At 37.2% G+C, this 24482-nt stretch overlaps 1 protein-coding gene across 1 annotated transcript in view; it reads left to right on the forward strand.

Moving 5' to 3' along the window:
• The window catches only part of cntnap5a (contactin associated protein family member 5a), a 112498-nt gene that overhangs the window by 54602 nt on the left and 33414 nt on the right, over positions 1-24482 (forward strand). Inside the window, exons 5-10 of the mRNA XM_056465263.1 lie at positions 3273-3476; positions 5898-6082; positions 9662-9805; positions 15995-16268; positions 18987-19130; positions 20509-20680. Coding sequence (XP_056321238.1) covers positions 3273-3476; positions 5898-6082; positions 9662-9805; positions 15995-16268; positions 18987-19130; positions 20509-20680 — 1123 coding nt within the window. The remainder of the gene's footprint in view (positions 1-3272; positions 3477-5897; positions 6083-9661; positions 9806-15994; positions 16269-18986; positions 19131-20508; positions 20681-24482) is intronic.

A 24482-nucleotide genomic window follows, 5' to 3' on the forward strand; every position in this document is an offset into this window, starting at 1 on the left:
AATTAAATTGGCACAAATGATTCAATGCACGGCAGCTCCTTTTTTCTTTCAACAAAGGTAATTTGAACTTGTTTAAGTGAGAAATATTCATTCATTATCATTCGGCTTTGTCGACTATCAGGGTTGCCACAGCGGAATGAACCACCAACTATTATGGCAAATGTTTTACACAGCGGATACCCTTCCAGCTGCAACCCAGTACTGGGAAACACCCATAGATCCGCACTCACACACAATGACCAATTTAGATCATCCAATTTAACTACAGCGCATATCTTTGAACTGTGTGCAAAACAGGAGCACCTGGAGGAAACCCAGGCGCACACAAGGAGAACATGCAAACTCGCCCAGTCTTCTTGCCCGACCTTCTTGCTGTGAGGCGACAGTGCTAATCACTGAGCCACCGTGCTGCAAATGATAGATATAAAAAACATTTATTCCTGAGACTGACAAAAAAATCAGTCTGAATTAAACAGACATTTAAAAAAAAATGCCTTAGTTAGTACTTAATTATTATGTGCCATGATCCATGCATTAGACTCGGATGAGTGTATGCTTTGGTAATAAATGCAGCAAGAAGAATCACATTCATAATCATCCACAGACACTGAAAGAATTCACGTGCAAATCCCATGACAAATGGGAACAGGTTTTAATAAGCTAAAAGTCAGGCTACGCAGAGTACACTGGATCTTGAGTGGCGAGTATAACCTTGAAAGAAGAGAATAAATGTTCTTTTAATTATAGATGATTTGACGGTTACTGCTCACTGGTAGTGTGGTGATTGCACCTAACAGCTCAGATTAACTTGAGCCTCATATCACATAATGGGCAAAATACTAATGCTAATCAGCCAACTGCTGTGACAGTTGTGAACTCGAGCTGAACCTGAGAATGGTGCAATACTAGATAAGTGTCATTATCATGACTGCAAGATTGTTATGCCCAGACCACATCCCTCATGGCTCACCATATCCTTATTTTGTCAAATGGAGCAGTCACGTATTATCAAAAATAGGTCATTACATTCAGTGCTGAAATGTATACAGGCTTTTCTGCTTCACTAATCCAAAAAAAGAGGCATTCGTTTTCAGTCTGTTATTTTACTTCACTCTTTCATTCATTTTTTTCAGTAGGCTATGTAGGGTTTTGCTTCATTATGAGCTGTGTTGTACAGTAATGAACTAGAATGCAGATAAAGGGTTTTCTGCATAATAAGAGAGCAAACAGGAATGAGAAACAAGTTTTTAACTATGTTTTGATGCTGAATGTGTTTGATGCAATTGTGCTCCAGCTTCAAAGAAAAAAAATTGGACATTTTTTATGTTTAAAAAAACAAGGAGGAAAGAAATGTTCAAGTGCCTGTCGTACTTGGATTGTACTTGTTGTACTGGGTCAATGTATTGCTCAAAAACATAACATGGGATTGCGTCAGAGCAGATGCTTTTATCAAGGTCTATTTTTTGACTATCTCAAAGCAAACATCATTAGTTTTCTGACTCTTATTTTTACAAAAGGAAACATGCATTGAAATGATGAAAGGAGCTGGAGAAATTCAGACTTTTTTTTAGATATCTTAGAACCCTGAAAATTAACATTAAATTTACAATTCAGTTAGAATGTGGTATAGAATTGAATATCTGCAACATTTGATATTATGACGTTATGGCGTTCAGACATTAGATTTAAACATTAGTGGAACGCTTGATTGGCTGAGTTGAACTTGATTGGCTGTGCTTTGAGCTGTTGAGCCCCATTAACAGAGAACATTTCTCCTGTTAATACTGTAGAAATACAAGTCTCTTTATTTGCCTGCCAGTATTTAAGTTATTTTTATATATTCATAATTTAACCCTCCTGTTGAATTATGGGTCAAAAATGACAATTGACCATTTTAACAGCAGGAAAAAACTGATGTTTTTTAAAAATATTTTATTTTGAAATGTGATTTTCTAAAATGACCCTAGTATTATACAAGAATCAGCCATTTACTATTTTCATGTTTTTATGAAGGTTGTACACATTTAATGAACCTCGATTGTCTTTGACTTAAAACTATTTTTACACCACAACAAGTACTGACACACACATGCAGAGTTCAACACACATCCATGCCTCACACATATACAATGAGCTGCTTTAACCTATGTTAAAGTATGAATAGTTTACACAGTATTATGAATACTCTCGTTTGTTAAAAAAAAAACATTTTACACCTATGCAGCATTAGCATTAGAAATGCCTTTAGCATTAGAAAGTGAAAATATGGACTTTGATCAAAAACGAGTGGTGCCATACTGTAAATGAAAGACTGCACACTGACAAGGGACAGCATTCAAAGAATTTGTGTTGAACGATGAGGTTGTGGGTGACACGATGGTTAGCACTGTGGCCTCTCAGCATGAAGGTTGCTGATTTGAGCCTCAGCTGAGCCAGTTGGCATTTCTGTGTGGAGTTTGCATGTTCTCCCCGTGTTGGTGTGGGTTTCCTCTGGGTCCTCCGGTTTCCCCCACAGCCCAAAGACATGCAATATAGGTGAACTGAATGAACTAATGCCGAAGGAAAAGGATTGAAAGGATGATGAGGTTGTTTTACTGTGAAAAATAGATTGAGAATTAAAATACAATTTTAAAAGTTAAGGCGGCTTAAAGGCGGGTCATTTTTGACCTGAAGTACAAACAGAATATACAGAATTCTAAGACCACAAAAGGATTAAGCCCCCCCAAAAAAAGACTAAAACTCCAGTTTAAGGTTGAAGTACATGTCTGCTGAACAGATTTTCTGTCAAAAGTCAGAGCCAGTCTGCAGATAGTATTTCTGAGATGACAGATCTATAGGAAAATGTATAGTGTGTGATGGTCACTGAATGCAAAAAAGATTGATTCAGTAAGAGAATGTCAAGCATGTTTGGTTTTTTGAGCCAATTATAAAACATATTATTTTCATTTGCCATGCGTCTCCTAGCAATGAAGCATACAGCATGTTTCTTCGTGAGATTGTTGTGTTCAGAACAGCTTGAAAAGATGATAGCATTTGATTTTCAGCTGTTTTGTGTGTGATGCCTGCTGTTTAAAAGGTCCAGATTGAAAAAAGTCATATATTGTAGTGTGTTCCAACCTTTGGTTACATAAATTACTTTTTTAAATATCCAATTACTTTTTTTGCTTTGTTGTACACTGTAAAGTTGTTTTGGTTTAATTTGGATTGAATTGTAAAAAAGAAACATCCAGTGGGTGTTCAATAATAATAAAAAAACTCTCATCTGTCCATAGGATCGTATGTGGCTGATTTTGATGGCAGAAGCTCTTTGCTTTACCGATTCAACCAGAAGTCTATGAGCACAGTGAAAGATGTTATATCGCTGCGATTTAAGAGTCGACAGGCAGAAGGTGTTTTACTGCATGGAGAAGGCCAGCGAGGAGATTATATCACTCTGGAGCTTCATCGTGGCAGGCTGGCCTTGCATCTAAACCTGGGTGAGTTACAGTACTGGGAGAAACCAGCAACTTCAGAGGGCTGAAATATTCATATATTTAATCATAGTTGCTTTGTAGTGGATGTTATGTTGTTTTTCCATTGTGGCCATGAATCAAAAAATGCTGTAATGGAATTCATGGAATATATTAATGTGCTGCCTTGTAAAAAGTCTTTGTTTAAAGTTACTTTTAAATGTCTACATATCACTTAATTGTTTATTGAGCAAGTAATTGAGTTAATACGTCATTTAAAGAGATCCAAAAAATTCCACAATATTTTAAGCACCTGGGGGTGTAAAGTAATGATAACAAATATTCAAATTACTGTAATCGAGCAGATTTTTGAATCGAGTAAATTTTTAGTGCCGTATTGGTACTTTTACTATGCAATGTTTATTCAACCTGCAGTCACTACTTTATATACTGTATTAGTTTTTTGTCTACAGTGATCGGCTAAGTCGAATAATTAGTCCTGCATTTCCAGTACAATCATATTGCACATAGAAAAATTGCATTACACAGGCTGACCTCAAAACACAGTCACTTTATAAATGCAGCAATGATGTACAATTTGGAAGCTTTAAAAGTATCCAAAAAGTTACAAAATTGTTACACGCTATGACGAAAGACTGTTGCCACTGCATGCCACTGTTGTTAAGATAATTGCCAAATGACCTTAAACAATAACTAAATGCATTATAAAACACTCAGTTTTCAAATAAATGCACAAATGTATTATATTCTATCAGTTTTGCATAAGCTTGGTTTGTGGCACCAACTGCAGGACACTCGTATCTTGTTAGTCAGGCTTGAAAGTGCATATCTTGAGTGTGAACATATCGTCACAGCTAGACTTTTGTCACTTAGGTTACACAGACTTTGCTCTGCATGTAAATGCATCAACTTGCTTTCTGTCGGCTTAATATAGGTGCAAATATTAATTAAAAGTCTTCTCACATTAATTTACTCTCACATTTTAAATTTGTAATCTATGAATGGCAAATAATTGAATTTACATTTAGAAGCACCTTAGTAACTCAGTAATGCTCACTAGTCACTACTCTTGAGTACTCTGAAGGGCTACTTTTTACTCAGATACTGCTACTCTACTTGCACTACATATTTTGGCACGTAATGGTACTTTTACTTGACAATGATTCATCAGTACTCTTTCCACCACTGTAATTCAATTCAATTCATTCATTTTCTTTTTGGCTTAGTCCCTTTATTGATCCGGGCTCACCACAGCGAATTGAACCGCCAATTTATCCAGCACGTTTTTACGTAGTGGATGCCCTTCTAGCTGCAACCCAACACTGGGAAATCAATTCAATTCAACTCATCTGTATTTCTATAGCGCATTTTCAGAGCAGCTTAACATAGAAGATTATAGTAAATTGAAACTGTGTAAGTCGAGTTTTCAGAGTTTAAGTTCAGTTTAGTTCAGTTCAGTTCAGTTCAGTGGGGTTTAATTTCCACTGCTGAGAGTCCAAACACTGAAGAGCAAATCCATCGATGCGCAGCTCCACAAGTCCCGAACCATGCAAGCCAGTGGCAACAGTGGCGAGGAGCAAACTTCACCAATTGACGAAAGTAAAGGAAAAAATAACTTGAGAGAAACCAGGCTCAGTTGGCCACGACCATTTCTCCTATGGCCAAACTTCTTGTGCAGAGCTACAGTCTAGGCGCCGGAGGCTGGAGAATGCTGGATGTCCATCGTGGAGAAGCTGCAGGAGTGAGTAGGTCACCGGCTGGTGTACAGGCTGGCCCTTCAGAATCAATGCGAAGACTCATCTGTCACTGGGGTCTTACAGGAATCACTCTCATGCTCTCCTCTCCTCCATGACCACCACAGCAGCTGCTTTGGATACGGCCTGGTCCAGGATTATGGAAACATTGGGAATAATAATAACAGACTAACATAAGTGCAGATGCCATTTAAATTATAATGTCTTTTGGGAATTGTTCCTGGCTCCGGTTGCCCTAAATAATGCAGACTAACAATCCTTTAGAGGATTTGAATTTCAAAAGCATTTGTGTTTTATGTTTATGCTAATGCAAAGAGATGTGTCTTTAATCTAGTTTTAAACTGACACTGTAAGCATCACCTCTGTCTGTTAGAATTATTTCTGAACTATTTTATGAGACTGAAGACTGGAGTAATAATGCTAAAATCTGAATGTCATCACAGGAATATATTGTATTTCATAATAAGTTAAGATAGAAAATTTAAATAGCAACATTTTATTTCTGCTTATTACTAGCCAGACCAGTGTAACCTTGGTAAGCATAAAATTCTGTTTGGAAATACATATTAAAATCATACAAACCCAGAGTTTTGACTGGTAGCGTAAGGTAATGACTTGAAGTTCTGCATGATCAATAGCTAATGGCTCATTTGAAATCTCTTGTGATTGTCAGATGACAGCAGGGTGAGATCCAGCAGTGCCCGTATGGTGGTCACCCTGGGCAGTCTTCTGGATGATCTGCACTGGCACTCCGTCCTGATCGAACGATTTAATAAGCAGGTCAATTTCACTTTGGACAGACACACTCAGCACTTCAGGACCAAGGGGGACGGAGACTCTCTAGAGGTCGACTATGAGGTTGGTCTTCAAAAAGATAAGCGGTTGACGTGGCAATGTCTGCACCTGTGGGGTATGTGTGGCATAAATGGTGTACAAGAAAGTTTGTCAGATCATTAGAATGTATCTATATAATAAACGTTGTGAAATGATGCTTCAGAAATAATCTTGTTATATGTGTTTAATGCGCAAAAATAATTCTTATTGTCAGTGTTGAAAACAGTTGTACTTAACATTTCGAGGAAACTCAAGAGTTTTGAGTCTTTAATGAATAAAAAGTTGTTACATTTATTAAAAATTAATTGTAATACATTTCATGAGAGTTACTGTATTAAGAATATATTATTATGTAAAAGTTTAATTATAATTGTCAACATTATGAGCAATTTAATTAAAAAAGTATGTCAGAAGCAGTTAATTTGACTTTTTACAATGTTGTAATTTAATAACTTAATAAAACTACCCTTATAAAATGATAAAATATGATGACAGACATTCACAGCTTAATTCTGTAATCTCAATAGAAGCTTCTAATGTACAGTCTTATGTGAATGATTAGAACGACTGCTATGGTCATTATAGTAGTTAAACAATTCTGGTTGATTCATTGGTAATGCAGCCATGCTTCATAAAAGTTACAAATTTATTCAAAGGAAAAACTTATTGACCCCAAACATTAGTGTATATTAAACCTACTTATTTAAAATTTACAGTGTCTCTGTATTCTGAAGAGAGTTTGAATAAGTAACTGAGTGTATAATTGGTCTTTTAATAGAGTGTAGTAAAAAATAAGATCTTTATCCAACATATGTTTGAGTTAAATTGCCAACTAGCCAGAAAAAAATAAGCTTCTATCACAGGCATATTTAGCTTTCAGGAAGCCATAGAAAAAGATTTTTAATGCCCATGTGGTGCCAGGTTACCACAAGAAAATATATTATTGATCACTGAAGGAAAAATGTAGTTCATAAATCCACTGTGATGGAGAATCCGCCTCTCCTCAGTGTTTCTCCAGTCACTGTCCCAGAGCCAGACGTACAATTGGAGTCAAAGGGTAACTGGAGCACAGCTGATGAGGAGCAGCTGAAGTTAATAGCACTATAAAGACAGCGCTTCAGCTCACCTATAAGAGATGCCATGACTCTATAAATGAGAAGTACAAGGTGTCCTTCCAGATCCTAGAATGGTATGACAGAGCACGACTGCCACTGAGACGATGACCGGCTGGCCACACACTGACCTTTATCTACCTCACCACACTGAAGGATCCTTCTTGTGCCTCCCAATCACTTCATTTTTTTGTTCATTTATATTTTTAAAAAAGGTTAGTTCAGAAAGTTCTGTCATTTCTGACATGTCTCATGCCATTCTAAACCCATACATCTGTTGTACGCTTCAGAATGTATATTAACAATGTTTTAATCAAATCGGAGAATTCTTTGTTTCTCCACTGAGTATATTTGAACTGAGTGGCTTGATCTATAAGTTATCTTCTGAAGAAAGAAAATCACTTCATTTGATGAACAAATTGAATTTGAACCTTTATTCACACGTAAAGTCTGATCAGATATTATTATTTATGGCATTTAGTTCTTGAAGGCTTAAAAACCAGGATAATTTTTGCATGTCACATCTGCTGTTTTAACTTCTGTAAGAATTACTGAGGTTATTCTCATTCTTGTGATGATCAGTGTTTACATGTGAATAAAATCTGTTTATCATATAAAGTAATCAAATCTGTTCATACATTTTTGAATAAACCAATTGATTCATATAGATATAGATTTTGATCTCTCCTCCTGGTGCTCCAGTTTCCCCCACAAGTCCAAAGACATATGGTATAGGTGAATTGGGTAAGCTTAATTGTCCTTAGTGTATGTGTATGAATGAGTGTGTATGGATGTTTCCCAGTAATGGGTTGCAGCTGGAAAGGCATCCACTGTGTAAAACTAATGCTGGATAAGTTGGTGGTTCATTCCACTGTGGCGGTCCCAGATTAATAAAGGGTCTAAGCCGAAAAGAAAATGAATGAATGAATCTTTCTGTGTAGCCAATGTTTTCCATATCCTGCATTCATGCTTTCTTTTTAAGACAAGTCAGTCAGTTTTGAATCCAGCACCTGACAGTAAAATAATCAGTCCTTGTTCATTTTCCAATATGACCACATATGTCATTAAAACGAACTCAAGCAAAAGTCACACGACACGCGAACATACAGAAAAAAATAGGTTTGAACTCTATTATTTTGTTTATTCATCAGCTGTAATTATTATCTATGATTGATGTAACATTATGTTTAGTAGTTTAGCATACCTTTTCATTAAGCAGGTGCCTGTCTTATTTAATACTATTCATATGCTGATAACCAAGCATACATCTTTAGGCTTGTTTTACATTTAATATGAAACCAACAAACAAAACAGAGGCACAAAGGTTTATTATTTACTAACTATCCCATACTATAATTAAAACAAACTGTTGCTCTGTTAATTTTATATGTATTGTACATAAAACACATGAAATTAATTTAGGAATATGTATTAGTTCATTAATTATGAATGTTATCTTTATTTTGTTTATGTGAAATTGAAATTTATGTGGAATTGTTTATGTGAAATATCAAATTAACATAACAGTTTTAGAAACAATGCATTTAGCGTATATTTTAATAAATAGTCATGTAAAATATTTACTTTCCGATTGTCTCTCATTTGTGTACATGTATTATATCAACCTCCTGTCAGCCTATTGGCTGAGAGATTAATTTCCCAATATCACCATCACCCATTCAAATTATTATTTCGGTTTATATGAATTGGAACAAAAGTAGTGTGGGTTTGGAATAACATGAAGATGAGAACATGATGACAGACAACTAACCCTTAAATCACCTCACGTCTGACTTTAGCATTTATTTCTTTAAACCTGTGTCTTTTCTAAAGGAACTAGGAACTTCACTGGACTGGATGTTCAGTACATACAAAGAAAACAAAAGGAATTCATTTAAAAATTGTTACCCAAAAACAACCAAGAAAACTCTTAAAAAGAATTATGAAACAAATAAACTTTTTTTTTTTTTTTTGCAAAGACAAATCTAACCTTAAACATATAAATAGTTTGAAATGACCCTCTAGCCAAGCTGGACAGCAGAACTGTCCATATGTACAAAACTCAAACTGCATAAAAATGCAGCTTCTGAATCCACAACTGCAAATGGCTGAGTTAGAGGAAATTTTACATTTAGAAAAGCCAAGTCAAGCCCTGACCTTAAACCCACTGAAATGTCGTGGCATGACCTGAAGCAAATCATTTAAGACAGCCCAAAATACCAATGTTGTTTACCACAACAATGTGCCATTTCATGACATTATTCAATTTTAGAATTTGTGGTTAATTTTAAAGGAATGAAAATGTGGCTGTGAAGGATGTATATAATATGAAATGTATGAAGTCTTTTATAAAAGTTTGGGGTCAGTATGTTTTCATGTTAATAAAAGAGCTACTTTATATGTTAACCTTGGCTGCATTTATTTGATCAACATAAATGTGCTCAAATAGAAACTATTATATTTAATTTGTTGTATTCCTTCTCTATAACAGCTAAGCTTCGGTGGGATCCCATTGCCTGGTAAACCTGGGACTTTCATTCGACGCAATTTTCATGGCTGCATGGAGAACCTGTACTACAATGGAGTGAACATCATCGACCTGGCAAAACGGCGAAAGCCTCAGATATACAGTGTGGTAAGCACTTGCCCTTGACAGTTGGGTTAAGACTCAGTGATGCTGCAGTACTCTCATTTACATTTATGCATTTATCATGTATTTGGCAGACGCTTTTATTCTAAGCCACACTGTCGGTACACTAAACCCACAACCTTGGCATTACTTTATTATTGGTTTACTATTTGTGCTACTGAAAAACCAGATGTTCACATGATTTGCATGTGCACATTTGGCAGAGGCTGTGGAACATGATTTATTATCTGTTGACGATCTGTTGTAAATTTTAACTATAGAATTAAAAGTGATTTTTGCACTACTGTAATGAAAATCTTTACCAGTAAAGCTGCTCAAATCCCACGCACTCCAATTTAACTTAAAATATTAAAGCTTAAAAGGGCAGATTCCCCTCTTTCAACATTATTCTTTACTAAAAAAAGTATGGTACAAACACAATTTTTTAGATGAACTGGGATACAAAAACACACAGATTTTTAGCAGACGCTTTTGTCCAGAATTACTTACCGTTAAGGAGGCATTTAGTGATTCAACAAGAAGAGGCATTACACACAAGAAGTGCTAGTTATACAAAGGTACTTGTTTGTGCTCAGGGAATTTAGTGCTAGAGTAAGCGCATCTACAGGTGGTCTTGGTTTTATTCAATGGGGTTAAGTTTCTTCTACATATTCTCTGATGTAAAATGACCACCTCATGATATATGTAAAATTAGAATTGGAGCACAAATGCAAGTCAACACATTTCCCGAAGCAGCCTTAATTATGACCAAGAATCATCCGCACTACAGTATGACAATATATACAGTAACTTCCAGCACACCCTCGAGTCCAGTTATTATGGAACATCCGTACTGGGTCTAAGCCTAGACTTATTTGAACTGCATGAGAAAATTCTCTCAGTAGCCATTTCTAATCACTCACACATTAAATTGAATCTTTTTTCAAATTCATAGGGTTCACTACAGTCTCTGGACTTGCTGCATCCCAGACACTATTTTAATTATTTATAAAAGATGAAGCTTGAGCTGATCTTCTGAGATTAGACATAAATATAACCATTTACAATCATGATTTTCAGTAGGATTGCAATGCAATAGTGCATATTACTACCATTTTTTGAGCCTCCCCATGTAGTCAGAACATTAATAACCAAACACTTCACTGTATTCTATAAGTTCTTGGTCTGCTAAAAAACTCAGCACTGTAATATTCACTGTAATAGGCCTAATATTCACATAAAATGTCAAATTGTTTTTTTTTTTTGAATCTCTCCACCTACAGTACCATCAGACAGCTCATAACATATACATGCATTGCCAGTCTGTGGCATTCTTGTGCTTTTGCTCAATTTTTTGCAGTCACTTTATCCTGGCATTAGTGCAGACTGCGTGTCACTTTCCTCAAGTAATGTAGACACAAAGCAAAATATGGTGTATTTTTGTGTGGAATAAGTAGCCATTCTTTTAGCTGAGATTCGCCATTTGGTCATTTTTTTTTTAAACAGGGTTTTGGAAAAGTACCTCTGGTTGGTGTTAATGTTATCTTTCTGAGGACATCTGCATCTCTGGCACTTGTCCCGTTTGAATCCAATTATTATTTTTGATCCCAATTATAATGCTCACATCATGTGTTCAATTTTATCTCAAAAAATCAGAAGCTGATGCGGCTGACCAGCCTGGTTTAGTGCATCTGGGAGCATGTCAAGTATAAACGCTTCAACAATTCAGTGAAATCATGTGGAGTAACTATAGGCGAAAGTATAGCTCAGCTTATAAGGGGCTTTTTTGTTCGCTCAGGTATTCAAACCTGTGTGTTACAATCATTTCCAGACTTATAACTTCTGCCACTTTAATCATCAAGTATCATTAAAGCTGTGCACAAACTGCAGCGTTTGACACATCAGCTTTTTTCCAATTCTCAGCAATTTCACGAATCATGTTTTCATGTCACATTCGAGATCTGTATTGCTGCTAAAAAGCTGCCTGCTAGAAGTACATCTTTTAAATGATCACATCACACTCCTCAATAAGACAAGACAGCATGACTCAGAGGACTCAGCGAGTTCAGAGGAGAGAGGACTGATATTGGTGAAGCTCACAGAAAAACAAACACGTGTTCTGATTCCACAGCTTCAGGCTGTCAGGAAGGCAGAAGGTCTGCCAGGCCTCAGTTCACTGATCTGGTGTCTGTACGGCCCTGTGGCACAGGGATCAATGAGGTGTTCACCTCACACCGCAGTAACCTTTTCACGCCTACGTGAGCTTCTGTCCTGCGGATGTGCTCTCTGTGCTTCTGCTGCTCTCAGTGGAGCTGCGCTGGTGACATTTATCCAGACCGCCTGCTGCCTTTGTGGGTTTAGCCTGTCTGCCTCTCAGCCTCTCCAATTCTCTTGTAACCCTTCAGCTTGTTTTCGGTTTCTTTTCTTTTTTGTCATAATCTCTTTTGTTACCAGCATTCTCAGTTGTACCTCATTTTTCACTTTCTAGCAATGGCATGACTTCTATATGAGTTCATATACATACTTCAATACACTTTTATGTGATTTGAATCTCTATTTTGTTCTCAAGATTAAATGCAATGTATTTTAGGGCAGTATTGTAAGTGTTTTTACAAACTTGTTTTCTTTTTTATTAGTACTTGGAAAATTATTATATATCAATCAACGTTGAAACTGCAGTGAAATAAACAGTAAAACTAAATATAATTGTATAGTATTTGTATAATGATTTACAATAATAATTATGGATAAATAGTTTGAGATATTTGTAAAATAATCATTAAAATGCATTCACTGCCATATTCAGGATGTAAAGTATGCAAATAGTACAAGAAAATATTTAATTATTGTTTACTTGAAGATTACACTATGGTGAAACACGGCCACATACACATACACACCTACATACACTGTAAAAATATCTGATAAGTAGCATTTTATGTTATGGTTCATGATACATACTCTATGTGCTTTCTAGTTTTCTAAACTAAACTGAACTACACTGTTCCTATGTACTATGACCTTTTATGTGAACCTGCTTTGACACAATCTACATTGTATAAGCGCTATACAAATAAAGGTGAATTGAATTGAATTGAATAGTTTTCGCTGCTCTGACAACTTTGATGTTGAAAATATAAACAAAGTGACTTTTATCGAAAAGTTTTGCAGTTTTAATTGAATAATATATAGCTATTTATACAATAGTTTCTTAAACAATACATTTTTAACTACTCAAAATGTCAGCCAAAGTCACCTAAAATGTGTTAAATATATCATTGTCAAAAGTTGTTGTTCTGTAGTGCAGGGGTTCCCAAACTATTCAACCCGCAACCCTCAAAATAACAATGCCAGTGACTCGCGGCCCCCAATAACCTTTGAGGCACTCATACCAATCTATTCATCATTTAATTTTGGAGAATGCCACTTAGAGACCATCATCCATGTTAAGTTGTGGCTTGAATTTCTTTTTAATATAAGAAAGTTTAACCTAGTGCCATAAAATCAATCTGCTGCATCTAATGCTATTGCTGTGTCTTTAATATATGTATGTTTAATTTGTGTAATCACCCCAGGGGTCGCAATAGGCTGATGGCTTTGTATCTGCATTTCCCCATCGGGAGGGGAACTTCAATGCTATGTGGAAACTTCCACTGTGGGAATTTTGTCAGAATCCAGTCATCTGAAAGAGTATAAAAACTGGCCAATGAAATGCCAATGAGTTTGTGGCGTCAGCGTGCACAGGTGGCGTCAATGACTTTTAAACTTGTTATAAAAACAATGCACATGCCCAGATGAGGCATCTTTTTTGCTTCAGAGCCTTTCACGAAGCTTCTGAGAGAGTCATTGAGGGTTTCTCCAACTGTGTTAAATGAGAGAGAGAGAGAGAGAGAACAGGAAAGCAGCTGGCTTCTCCCGGTCCAGAGTGTGTGACATGCGGTGGCAGACGGTCGAGCTGGGCTTCTCCCTTGCCTGGCTTCTTTGGGTTCTGTCCCCAAGAGCGGTTTGTATTTAGAAAGCAAGTTTCCTAAAAGAGCAACACGGTTGTGCAGCATGTCTTTTTCAAGATGCCGCTCCAACCGTGCATTTCTGGATGTGATGGTTCCCTGTCCCCGGATGATGGGCACGAACATGTCTGGGGGTCCAGCATGTTAATGTGGTGTTCGCGGGCAGTGCATGCCATCATTGTGATGGCACAGCTAAGACTGCGACTCGCTCTTGCAAAGGGCGACCCACCCCAGTTGTCACCCCGCACTAGATCCAGAAGCGGATATGCTGGCCGTGCTTTGCCAGGCTGCTTAGGCCTTGGGTCTGGAGATGGTTCATCCCCCTGCCCCGTGGCCGGACTGACTAGATGGGTGCTATGTGGAGCATAGTAAGAAGGCCAGACCTTCTAAGCCTCCCGTCCCCTTATTCCCGGATGTGCACAGTAGGTTCAGGCAGTCTTGGAGGGCACCTTTCTCTGGCCGACCTGCGTGCACCTCCACCCTCACCACCCTTGATGACAAAGCAGCCAGGGGTACAAGACGATCCCCCAGATCGAGCGCGCCATCGTGGTCAATTTATGTCTGGAGTGGGACCTCTTCCTGGTGGAGCTAACCTTGTCTCCCGTCCAAGGCGTGCAGGTTTTCTGCCAGGCTGCTTCCACCTTGAATGCTATGGCTTCCTACCAGCGCTACCAAGTGCAGGCACTGGCCCAGCTGCACGAGAGTGGTTCCGACCCAGGCCTATTACATGATTGTACCGTACCACCCAGGAGTTCACAGTGGTGAAGGAGCAGTTGGATGCGATGGGCAGAGTCACCTATTGGTGGGGGGATTGTAAGGCCGCTCCCCTTGCCGAGCCATCCACATCCACTGCTCCTCGCCGAGGGAACGCGTCTGTGGCTTCAAAACCTGCTCCGCCGCTCCTGTCTGGGTGCGAGCAAGAGTGAATCTCTCACCTCCTGCTATAATGTGGGACCCCAGCACTCCCCGGTTGAGCCCACTCACTCTGTGTTGCCTGCTGGTATGTCAACGATCGTGCGGATAAAGCCACTTGCGGGGGCTTTGCCTGCCTTGTTAGCGAGGGCCAGCCCATCCCAATGGCTAATTCGCATGATCAAACTCGACTATGAGATTCAATTCGCGAAACGGCCTCCCAAGTTCACGGTTGTGTATTTCACCAGGGTCAGTCCTGTGTCCGCCCTGTCTTGCGAGAGGAGATTGCTGTCCTCCTGGCGAAGGATGCAATTGAGCCAGTCCCTCCAGCCGAGATGGAGAGTGGGTTTTACAGCCTGTACTTCATCGTACCCAAAAAGAGCGGTGCGCTATAGCCAATCCTAGATCTACGCGTTTTAAACCGCTACCTTCACTGGCTGCAGTTCAGAATGCTTACGCAGAAGCTCATCATCAGATGCGTTCGTCCTCGGGATTGGTTTGCAGCAATTAATGCAATGGGAAATGCTATGTTCTTTCTCCACAATGATAGTCCCTGGCAGTCGTAAAAGGTTCTTTCACTTACAAAAGGATGCCTCAGTTGGGCATGTGCAGCATTTTTATAACAAGTTTAATTGTCATTGATGCCAGCTGTGCACACTGACGCCGCCAACTCATTGGCATTTCATTGGCCAGTTTTTATACTCTTTCAGATGATTGGATTCTGACGAAATCACCATAGTGGAAGTTTCCACATAGCATTTCCATTCCCCCCTTGGGGAACGAGGGTTACCTAAGTAACCGTAGTGTTTTTTATGTAACTGTTAATTTTTTTTCTTCCATCGATTAATTCTACTAGTCTAATAAAATGAATTTGCTTTTTCGGAAATCACGAAGCAGACCCCCCCCTGTCCCGCGACCCCCACTTTGGGAGCCACTTCTCTAGTGTAATTTAAATGCATACATAAGGAGAATTTAATGTTTTACAGAGCAGAAAAACAATGTAATAATTTTATAACATTATTGAAAGTAATGCAATAATATGGAAGAATGCATTCTGTGTGTACAGCCCACTTGATCTTTTATTCCATCTTGAAACTACACAGTTTTGTGCTCAGCAGTGTCATTTGAGATCAGAATAAATTCATTGATTTACCTTGTGTGTGATCAGCTGCAGAAGATTGGCAAGTGGGTCATTTGTACTCAAGGCTGCACTGCCATTTGGTCGTTCCCTGCATGCATGTAAACTGATGCTTTGACATTCTCTCTTCTCTCACAGGGCAACGTGACCTTTTCCTGCTCCGAACCACAGCTGGTGGCCACCACGTTTCAGAGCTCCAGCAGCAGCTTTCTGTCTCTGCCAGCACCTGCACCGGTCCTGGAGGGCCTTTCGGTTCGACTGCAGTTTCGCACCTGGAACCCTGATGGTCTGCTGCTCTCCAGTCCACTGATCTCTGCTCAGGACCCTTGTTACCTGATTTTGCAGATCAGTAGTGGCCGTCTCCATCTAACACACCAGACATCAGCACTGAAGATGTCAGAAGTGTCCGCTGGTGAGGAGAGCAGCTCTGTTTGTCCTTATTTAACTTGACTTTAAATGCAAGTTCTCTAAAAAATAAATAATTATTAAATCATTTAAAAAGTTAAGATTCAGTTCAGAAACAATTGTTCTGATAAACGTTTCCAAAGAATGTTGCAATGTTGAGCAGTTGAACATAGAGCTCCTGGTCTGTGCGTAGAAGCATACTAATGCTCTTAAAAAGAATACAAATATACATAAATTAATTAGGATATTTATTTTAAAGAGTACAAAAAACATGGATGATCAAGGTAGCATTTAGAGGTTATGTTCAGTATTTTCAGCAAAAATCGAGCACATTAGATCTCTAACCAATCCTAATTAGTAAGATATTTTCTCACTATTTTTAATGACAGTTCTGTATTGTAAGTCTGTAAGTCTGTTTTGACTTGCCATTTATCATTTCTTAAAAAGCAACATCAAAACAACACAAATACTACCCTATGAGGTTTTCAAAAAGAATACACTCATTGTATTGGCATAAATCATCGCTTGCGGATAAAAAAGGTAATCCATGTTTCATGCTGCAATGGCTTGTCAAAAGGCGCACACACTGTACACAACTTGACAAAAAATCACCAAAAAATCCAAAAGTGCATTAGTTAAGTGGAAAAGGCTGAATATGTTTAACAAAAAGTTTATATAGATCATTTGTGACGTGTTGTTGATGTCTAAAATATATAATTGAATTATTAGCCCCCCTTTTAATTTTATTTTATTTTTTATATATATATTTCACAAATGATGTTTTCACAGTATGTCTGGTAATTTTTTTCTTCTGGAGAAAGTCTTATTTGTTTTATTTCAGCTAGAATAAAAGCTTTTAACATTAAGTTTTTAATTTTTTAAAACCGTTTTAAGGTCAAAATTATCAGCCTCTTAAAGCTAGATTTTTTTTTTTTTTTCGAAAAAAAAATGGTTTGTCTACAAAATAAACAATTGTTATACAATAAATTGCCTAGTAATTACCCTAACCTGCCTAGTTAACCTAATTAACCTAGTTAAGCCTTTAAATGTCACTTTAAGCTGTATAAAAGTGTTATAAAAGTTATTAAAACTATTATGTTTAGAAATGTGTTCAAAAATCTTCTCTCTGTTACACTGAAATAGGGGAAAAAATAAACAGGGGGCTAATAATTCTGACTACAACTGTATATTTTTCACTGGTTAACCTGTATCTGTATTGTGTCAGTAAAAATAATTAACAAAATTAATAATTAAAAAAAATATTTTTTTTTTTTTTTTTGCTCAAAGCCAAACCTTATTTGAACATTTTATGAGGGTAAAGCAACTTTTATGGTGTTTCACCAAAATGAACCCCTTGTTAGGCAGGTCCAGTGTATGGTTTGAGAAAGATTATGACTTGCTACTTCAGCTAAAATCCAGCTTGGCTAGGTTGGAAGATAAGCAAAAACCAGTTAAGACTTTTTGTGCAGAAAATTATTATAAATTAATTACTAAACTTTGTTGTTTAATGCTAGACTATACAATAAATGTTATTGAGTGGAAATACAGCAAATTAAAGAATTAATCAACAAACATATTCGCATCTGTTGCTGCTAAATCATGTAATTAAAATAGCATTTATTATTTTCAGCATTTAATCTTTAGCCCAGCAATTTAACATTTACCTGGCAAACTGTAAAAGGTATAAAGTCTCAGCAAGTGACACAGAAATGCAGCTATGATCAAATGGTAGAGCTGTCACTTTTATCCAGGCGAGACATTCTTGCCACTGAAATTACTGCTTTGAAGGAGCCTAATTGGAAATGCTGCTCTGTTTCAGCAATTATGCGCACATAATGATCAAGAGTATAAATGTCTGTCTTTTTCAATTCAGCAATGCAAAGACGTCCTATTTCTTTACACAGCACAGAATGGTAAACGCTTTTGCTCCATTCTTCTTCTCACCAATGAGCTGTGTGAGCAAAACAAAACCATTTGCATCAAAGTCTAGACTTGCAGCTTATCTCATCATCCTCAAAGGCAATCATGCCAATTCCTTTTTTTTTTCTCTCAGCACTCTGGACAAAGGATCAAGCGAAACATACATGCTGTTCAAAACAAGATTAGTGTCTGAGACGGACAGCTGTGTTTCAGTCTAGTGAGGAAACCTGATGTTGGACAACAATCGACACGCAGCAGGGGGAAGGAGGGCACACTCCATCTGTTCTGCAGGGTGTTAGAGCGGCTGTTTTATCCTACCTGAAACCGTTTTTGGGTTGTTTTTTTGTGTGACTCGCGTCATAGGAGCATTGGCTGAAATAGAGGGTCTTGTAATTACCGGAGGAGAAGAAGTGAAGCGCTTGAGCTCAAACGACAAACAGATGGCTGGCACAGGGGAGGCTGTAGACACACAGCGACCACACACAGCTTGGGTGCCCTTCACATGTAATGGCCAGAATTAATTAAATCAAACCTCAAAGTGAATTCATCTTTTGGGGGGCATGGTGGAGGGGGGTACGTTTTTGACTTCAAAATTGCTTTCTTGGCATGTTGTATTATATTTGTTTGATAGTGAGTTCTTTGTTCTGGCTGAGTTTGTGGCTTTGTTGTATTTGAAACATGACGGTTCACTTACAGGTTGTCTTGAGTGTCTTTATAGTAGCATGTGTGTTGTATATTTTGCGTTATAGTTTATATATGTGGTATAAATACATGAATTGAGCGTGTGTTGTTTTTTGATCGGCAGGCCAGAGGGTGAATGATGGTTTGTGGCATTCAGTGAGTCTCAGTGCTCGAGGACTGCAGATGACCATGACTCTGGACAGTGAGCCCGCATCCACCATCCAGCTCAAGAACTATCTGGAAGCCAAAGACAAACACTATTTTGGAGGTAAGATAATGCATAAGTCTTGTTGATGAATGGCTAAAAGTTTGATCTGTTTTTTTCTTTTGTGTTTGTGTTCCTCTTTTTAAACACAATAGGCATTTTTTGTTAATATTCATGTAATATTTCTTAGTTTTCTTTTTATGTTTTAGTTTTCTATGAAAATATTAGGGAAATTATGTTCCATTATTATTTGTTGTAACAGATACTCAATATTTATGTTGAAATGAACCAACATATTCATTCTGATCTGTATATAGTTTAAAATTGTATTTTATTATGAAGTATTAAAAAATGGAAATGTCATTTAATGTCATCAACTGATTCTTGTTCTAACTAGCATGTCATTCAGTGTAACAATAGTTTAAGTAGCTAAAACTACATCTACATTTTTGTTTGCCTATATACTGATTTATAACAGCTACGGCCCTTTACTTTTGCTGTTTAATATTTTTTATTATATTACTTTGTCTGAGAAAATGTAGCCACAAAAACAGATTACACTAGGAAGATAACTGCAGCTAATGGTGTGAGGGTCACTTTTGAAGCCGTCCTATAAATATAGCAACCTGGAAAAGTCATGGAATTTTTGTCAATGGCATTTTCCAGGCCAGGAAAAGTTGGAAAAGTCATGGAAATTACAGTTACATTAGTCATTTAGCAGATATTTTTGTCCAAAGCTTAAGACTTCAGCTGCGATCACACTAGAGCTTGTGCTTGTGAAGTTCTGACATACAGCGCTGCAAAAAGGGGTGGTATTAAACAATATGATTAGACGTTTAACAAAGTGAGCAATTACTGCATATTTTAAATTTCTTATTTTCAATTATCTTCTATTGGTCTAACGCAATCACGTGATGCGATTTCGCAGGTAAGCATTCACCAAGCTTGAACTTTCGAATGCAGTGAAATGCAAAACTTGTCACACGTGCTTGCGTTTCTGGGCTTGCGTTTCATTCACATGCCTATGAATGGAGGTCTATGGAGCAAAAAGTGCAGTGTGATCGTGGCTTTACAATAGAAGTAGTTTTACCTACTATTACAAGTTTAACAAACATCATCTAAAATTAGTTTGACAAATATCTGTATACTGGAATGGAGGTTAGTTCTTTTTACTTCTTTTCTTAGACAAAACATGGTCTCACATGATTAGTGCTGTGTAAGCATCATCTATTTTACATAGATATAAAAATAAATTGAAACTAAAGAGATTGTTGAATGTTTTATGATATGCTGTAATAAATTAAAACGTTCATTGTTTTTATTATGATTTACCACAATAAGTCATGGAATTTTTGTAGTAAAAATGTGCATGAACCCTGTGTTCTGTAATATCATCCATACCCACATTCAGATGAATTTGAATGTTCTTCTGTTCTGTCAGGATGCCCTGTATCTCAGAATGACTCCAGCTGCTTGAACCCCACAATGGCTTTTCAAGGCTGTGTTCGGCTCATCCTCATCAACAACCAACCTGTAGATCTTCTGTCGGTTCAGCAAGGCCATCTAGGAAGCTACAGTCAGCTCCAGTTTGACTTATGCGGTATCCGTGACAGGTGCAGTTCTCCTCATTGAGCTCAACATGTGCTTGATTCGTATTTCTGTTGCTGTTTTACATTTTGTCTGCCACCTAATAACTGCTGGATCATATCTTATTCACGGCGGCTTGGAAACTTGAAGATGTCAGAGCTGTTCTTTGTCATTAAGGCCTCAGGTTGCGCTGGCTGAGTTGGACAGAGCCTAATTAGAGCTGGAGGAAGTTCATTTGTACTTTCATTTAGGTTAGCGGCCCGCTAACAAGCTCAGTGCTGCATTCTGCACTTCTTCTCATTACCGCATACTGAAATCAGAGGCTTCATCGACCCAAAACCGAATGACCCCTGCTGTCCCTCAGGTCTACAGGGGTCCTTCTTGGAGGGCGGCAGTTTTCTGCTCTCGTCTCCTTATTAGCTTTCTTTAGAGTAAACAAGACAAATGGAAGCAAAAGATGGTCGGATCTTTAGTTATAGATTTGTGAGAGACCAAGAGACACACGCTACCTTTCAAAAGTTTGGAGTTAGTAAGTTTTTATTTATTTATTTGCATTTTTTTATATTTCTATTTATTAGTGTTTTATGACAAACATTTATAAATGCTAAATACAGCATCAAAATGATTTAATGGAAAACATAAATGAAAAAGTAAAATATATAATGAAATAAATGCCGAATAAGAGGTTGGTTGCAGTTTTGGATTATTTTTTAATTCTCCAAAAACAAAGACAAATCATTTTACAATTTAAAATAACTGTTTCTGTCTATATAATGAAATGATGATACATGATATTATATTCATGAGAACAAGACAAGATTTTGCACAGTATTTTAAAGAAAGTTTTGTATTTATTTAATTGACTGAAAGTCCCAAAGCACAAAATACAGGTGCATTTCCAAATGTTTGAATTGCTGTTATTGTTATGACAAATTTCTAAGTATGACTTATTATATGCATCTAAAAACAGCACATAACATGAGCACTGTACAAATTTTCCCTTTAAATAGTTAAAATCTTGGGCAACATGGTGGCTCAATGGTTAGCACTGTCACCTCTCGAGTTCTGGCTGGGCCAGTTGGCATTTCTGTGTGGAGTTTGCATATTTACCCTGTGTTCACGTGGGTTTCCTCCGGGTGCTTCGGTTTCCCCCACAGTCCAAAGACATGAGGTATAGGTGAAATGAATAAACTAAATTAGCCATAGTGTGAATGGTGTGTAAATGAGTTTGTATGGGTGTTTCCCAGTACTGGGTTGCAGCTGAAAGGGCGTCCGCTGTGTAAAACATATGATGGATAAGTTGGTGGTTCATTCCGCTGTGGCATAAATTCCCTGATGAATAAAGGGACTAAGTCGAATGAGAATGAATGAATGAATAAAATCTTTTTTCTCAATAAATACTTTCTCAATGCTCAAAGTGCAAACAAAAACTAACCATATATTTCTTCAAGCATGAAAATACTAAGGAGTGATTACAACAGCACAGCATAGTCAGTCTGAGGTAATGACACATTTTACATAAAACAAACATGCTCCTTTTTCAATTTTGAATTCACAATCACGTATACTCAGTGAACAGAGAGCACACATTTGACAACATCTGCTGTGCTCTGAATTCTCCATCATGGTCATGTCAGTCATCTCTCTTTACATTCGTCACCTGATCGTGCTGGATGAGCAGAGCAAGCACATACAGTTTAGAATGGTAGAAGCTGTTGCCAAGTAGTTTTTTATTTCTGTAAAATGCAAATCAACAGTGGAGGCTTTGCCACAGTAACAAGTAAAGTCTAATTGGAGGTGTCACCTTCAATTCTAATATCACACTCACACTGTCATGTTGAAAACAGCATTTAACCTGTTTTTCAACAATTGAATGTGTTCTTTCTGTATAAAATTGTTTTGAAAAAATAAAAAGTACCAGCCTAATGCAGTTTAACTGTGTATGAAATTTAGTATTAATGACCATAATCACAGTTATACAAATAGAATCCAGAGAAGGTTGTTTAAAAATAACAATGCTAATAAAAAGAACAATTTCACAGTCCAAAAATGAAAATGCTTTTTCTCATCTTGCACAGATCAATTAAACTGGCTACACAAAACAGAAAGTTGCACTGAAATGAGATTCAGCTTTATGAAATTAAACATCTAATGCATTTTGCAGAAAAAAAAAATGAGTTCATCCTCTTTAAACACAAAAATTGTGACACAATATTGTGACACAAAAATGTCACACAAAAAGTCTCATGTTATTGCATGGGTAAATTTGTAGAAAAAGTCAACACTACATTGTATGAATCAAAATTATCTATATTTATTGTATTGCCTAAAATAATTGGCATCTGAAGTTTTTTTTTTATTATTTGTTTATTTGGCAGGGACAATGTACAGCATTACTGCAAATGTACAAGAATTAGCCAGAAGGCTATTTTTCATCCGTTGTCCCTAGAGAGATGTTAAAATTGTCACCCTAAAAAAAACAATGCAAAATTTAACAATCAATCAAGCTTAAATTTAAGAATTTAGAAGCACTAAAAATTTAAGAAGCACTAAAATAGACATAGTTACGTAGATCTTAATAAAAAATGTATATGAACAAAATAAACTAATAACACCAACATTATTACCAACATAGAGATAAGTGTAGTTAAAACATATTTAATCAACAAATCATTAAGATGGCAGGCACAATGGTAGCACGATAGGGACTGTAGGTACAAGCTAATATTAATGAAGTAAAGATCAAGTTCCATGAAGACATTGTATAAATTTACTTAAAATATACAAATGACATTGTTGATTAGCATCATACATTGCTAACAAATTAGATTGGAGAACTTTAAAGTCATCTCAATGTTTTGTTCTTCGAGATTCCACATTTTCAATAACTGTATTTTAGCCAAAAATTGCCAAACCTAACAAATACCACATTTGTTCAATAGTTTTCAGATGATGTATAAATCTTAATAATAAAAAAAAAATACCTTAATGGCTGGCTTTGTGCTCTAGGGTTGCAATTATTAATTGTGCATTTACACAATTATGTAATGAACTTAATTTTGAATGGTGTACAAATTCAGGTGTTATTCAGTTTTAGCCCATTAACAGCATTCTTACCTTCACAGTATTCTTGGATTTCTTTTTTTTTTTACAGAAGAACCTGGATCACTTGACTGTATTCCGTTCATTATGCTGGCTTTCGTTCAATCTCGCTGTGTTTTTTATTTGGCGACAGGGACTTGTCCCACTGGCTTGTCTCTACTGCTGGATTATATTAATAGTGAACTTGTATGAACATGACAAGACCCCTCCATCAGCGGCAAGTCTAAATCATTCACGAGCAGCTGTCATAGTCTGAGGGTCTCCTCTGTGAGCTATGTGACAGTTTTTGTGAGCCAGCCAGAGGGCGAAGGCTCCTGGCCGCTAGACTCAACCTTTCCTCATTCTTTGTCCCCTCAGACTGCGTCTCTCATAATCAAGCGCCAAAATAGCTGACCCCTGCAATGCGTTGCCCTCTTTTGAGTTTTGGATATTGTCAAAGAAAGCTTCCCCATGGAGACAAATTTGTTTTTGCTTTTTTGTGTGTAGCACTTACATTTTCACCCTTAATGAAGCCTCTGTGGAAGACATCCATTTCTTTTAATGATGCGGACCTTATATTGTCTGAACGTGGTGACACATGGGAAACAGTTTCTGGTGAGCTTTCTGCAAATGAGCTTCATGAGTTTATCAGAACTAGTTTGGTTTTCACATAATGAAAGTGTTGAGAGAGTTTGTGGTGGGAAGTGACTGATTACATGTAGTCTGGCCCAATCCGATTCCTTTTTT

This window comes from Danio aesculapii, chromosome 9 (genome assembly GCF_903798145.1).
Source record: "Danio aesculapii chromosome 9, fDanAes4.1, whole genome shotgun sequence".
In the NCBI taxonomy this organism is placed as follows: Eukaryota; Metazoa; Chordata; class Actinopteri; order Cypriniformes; family Danionidae; genus Danio; species Danio aesculapii.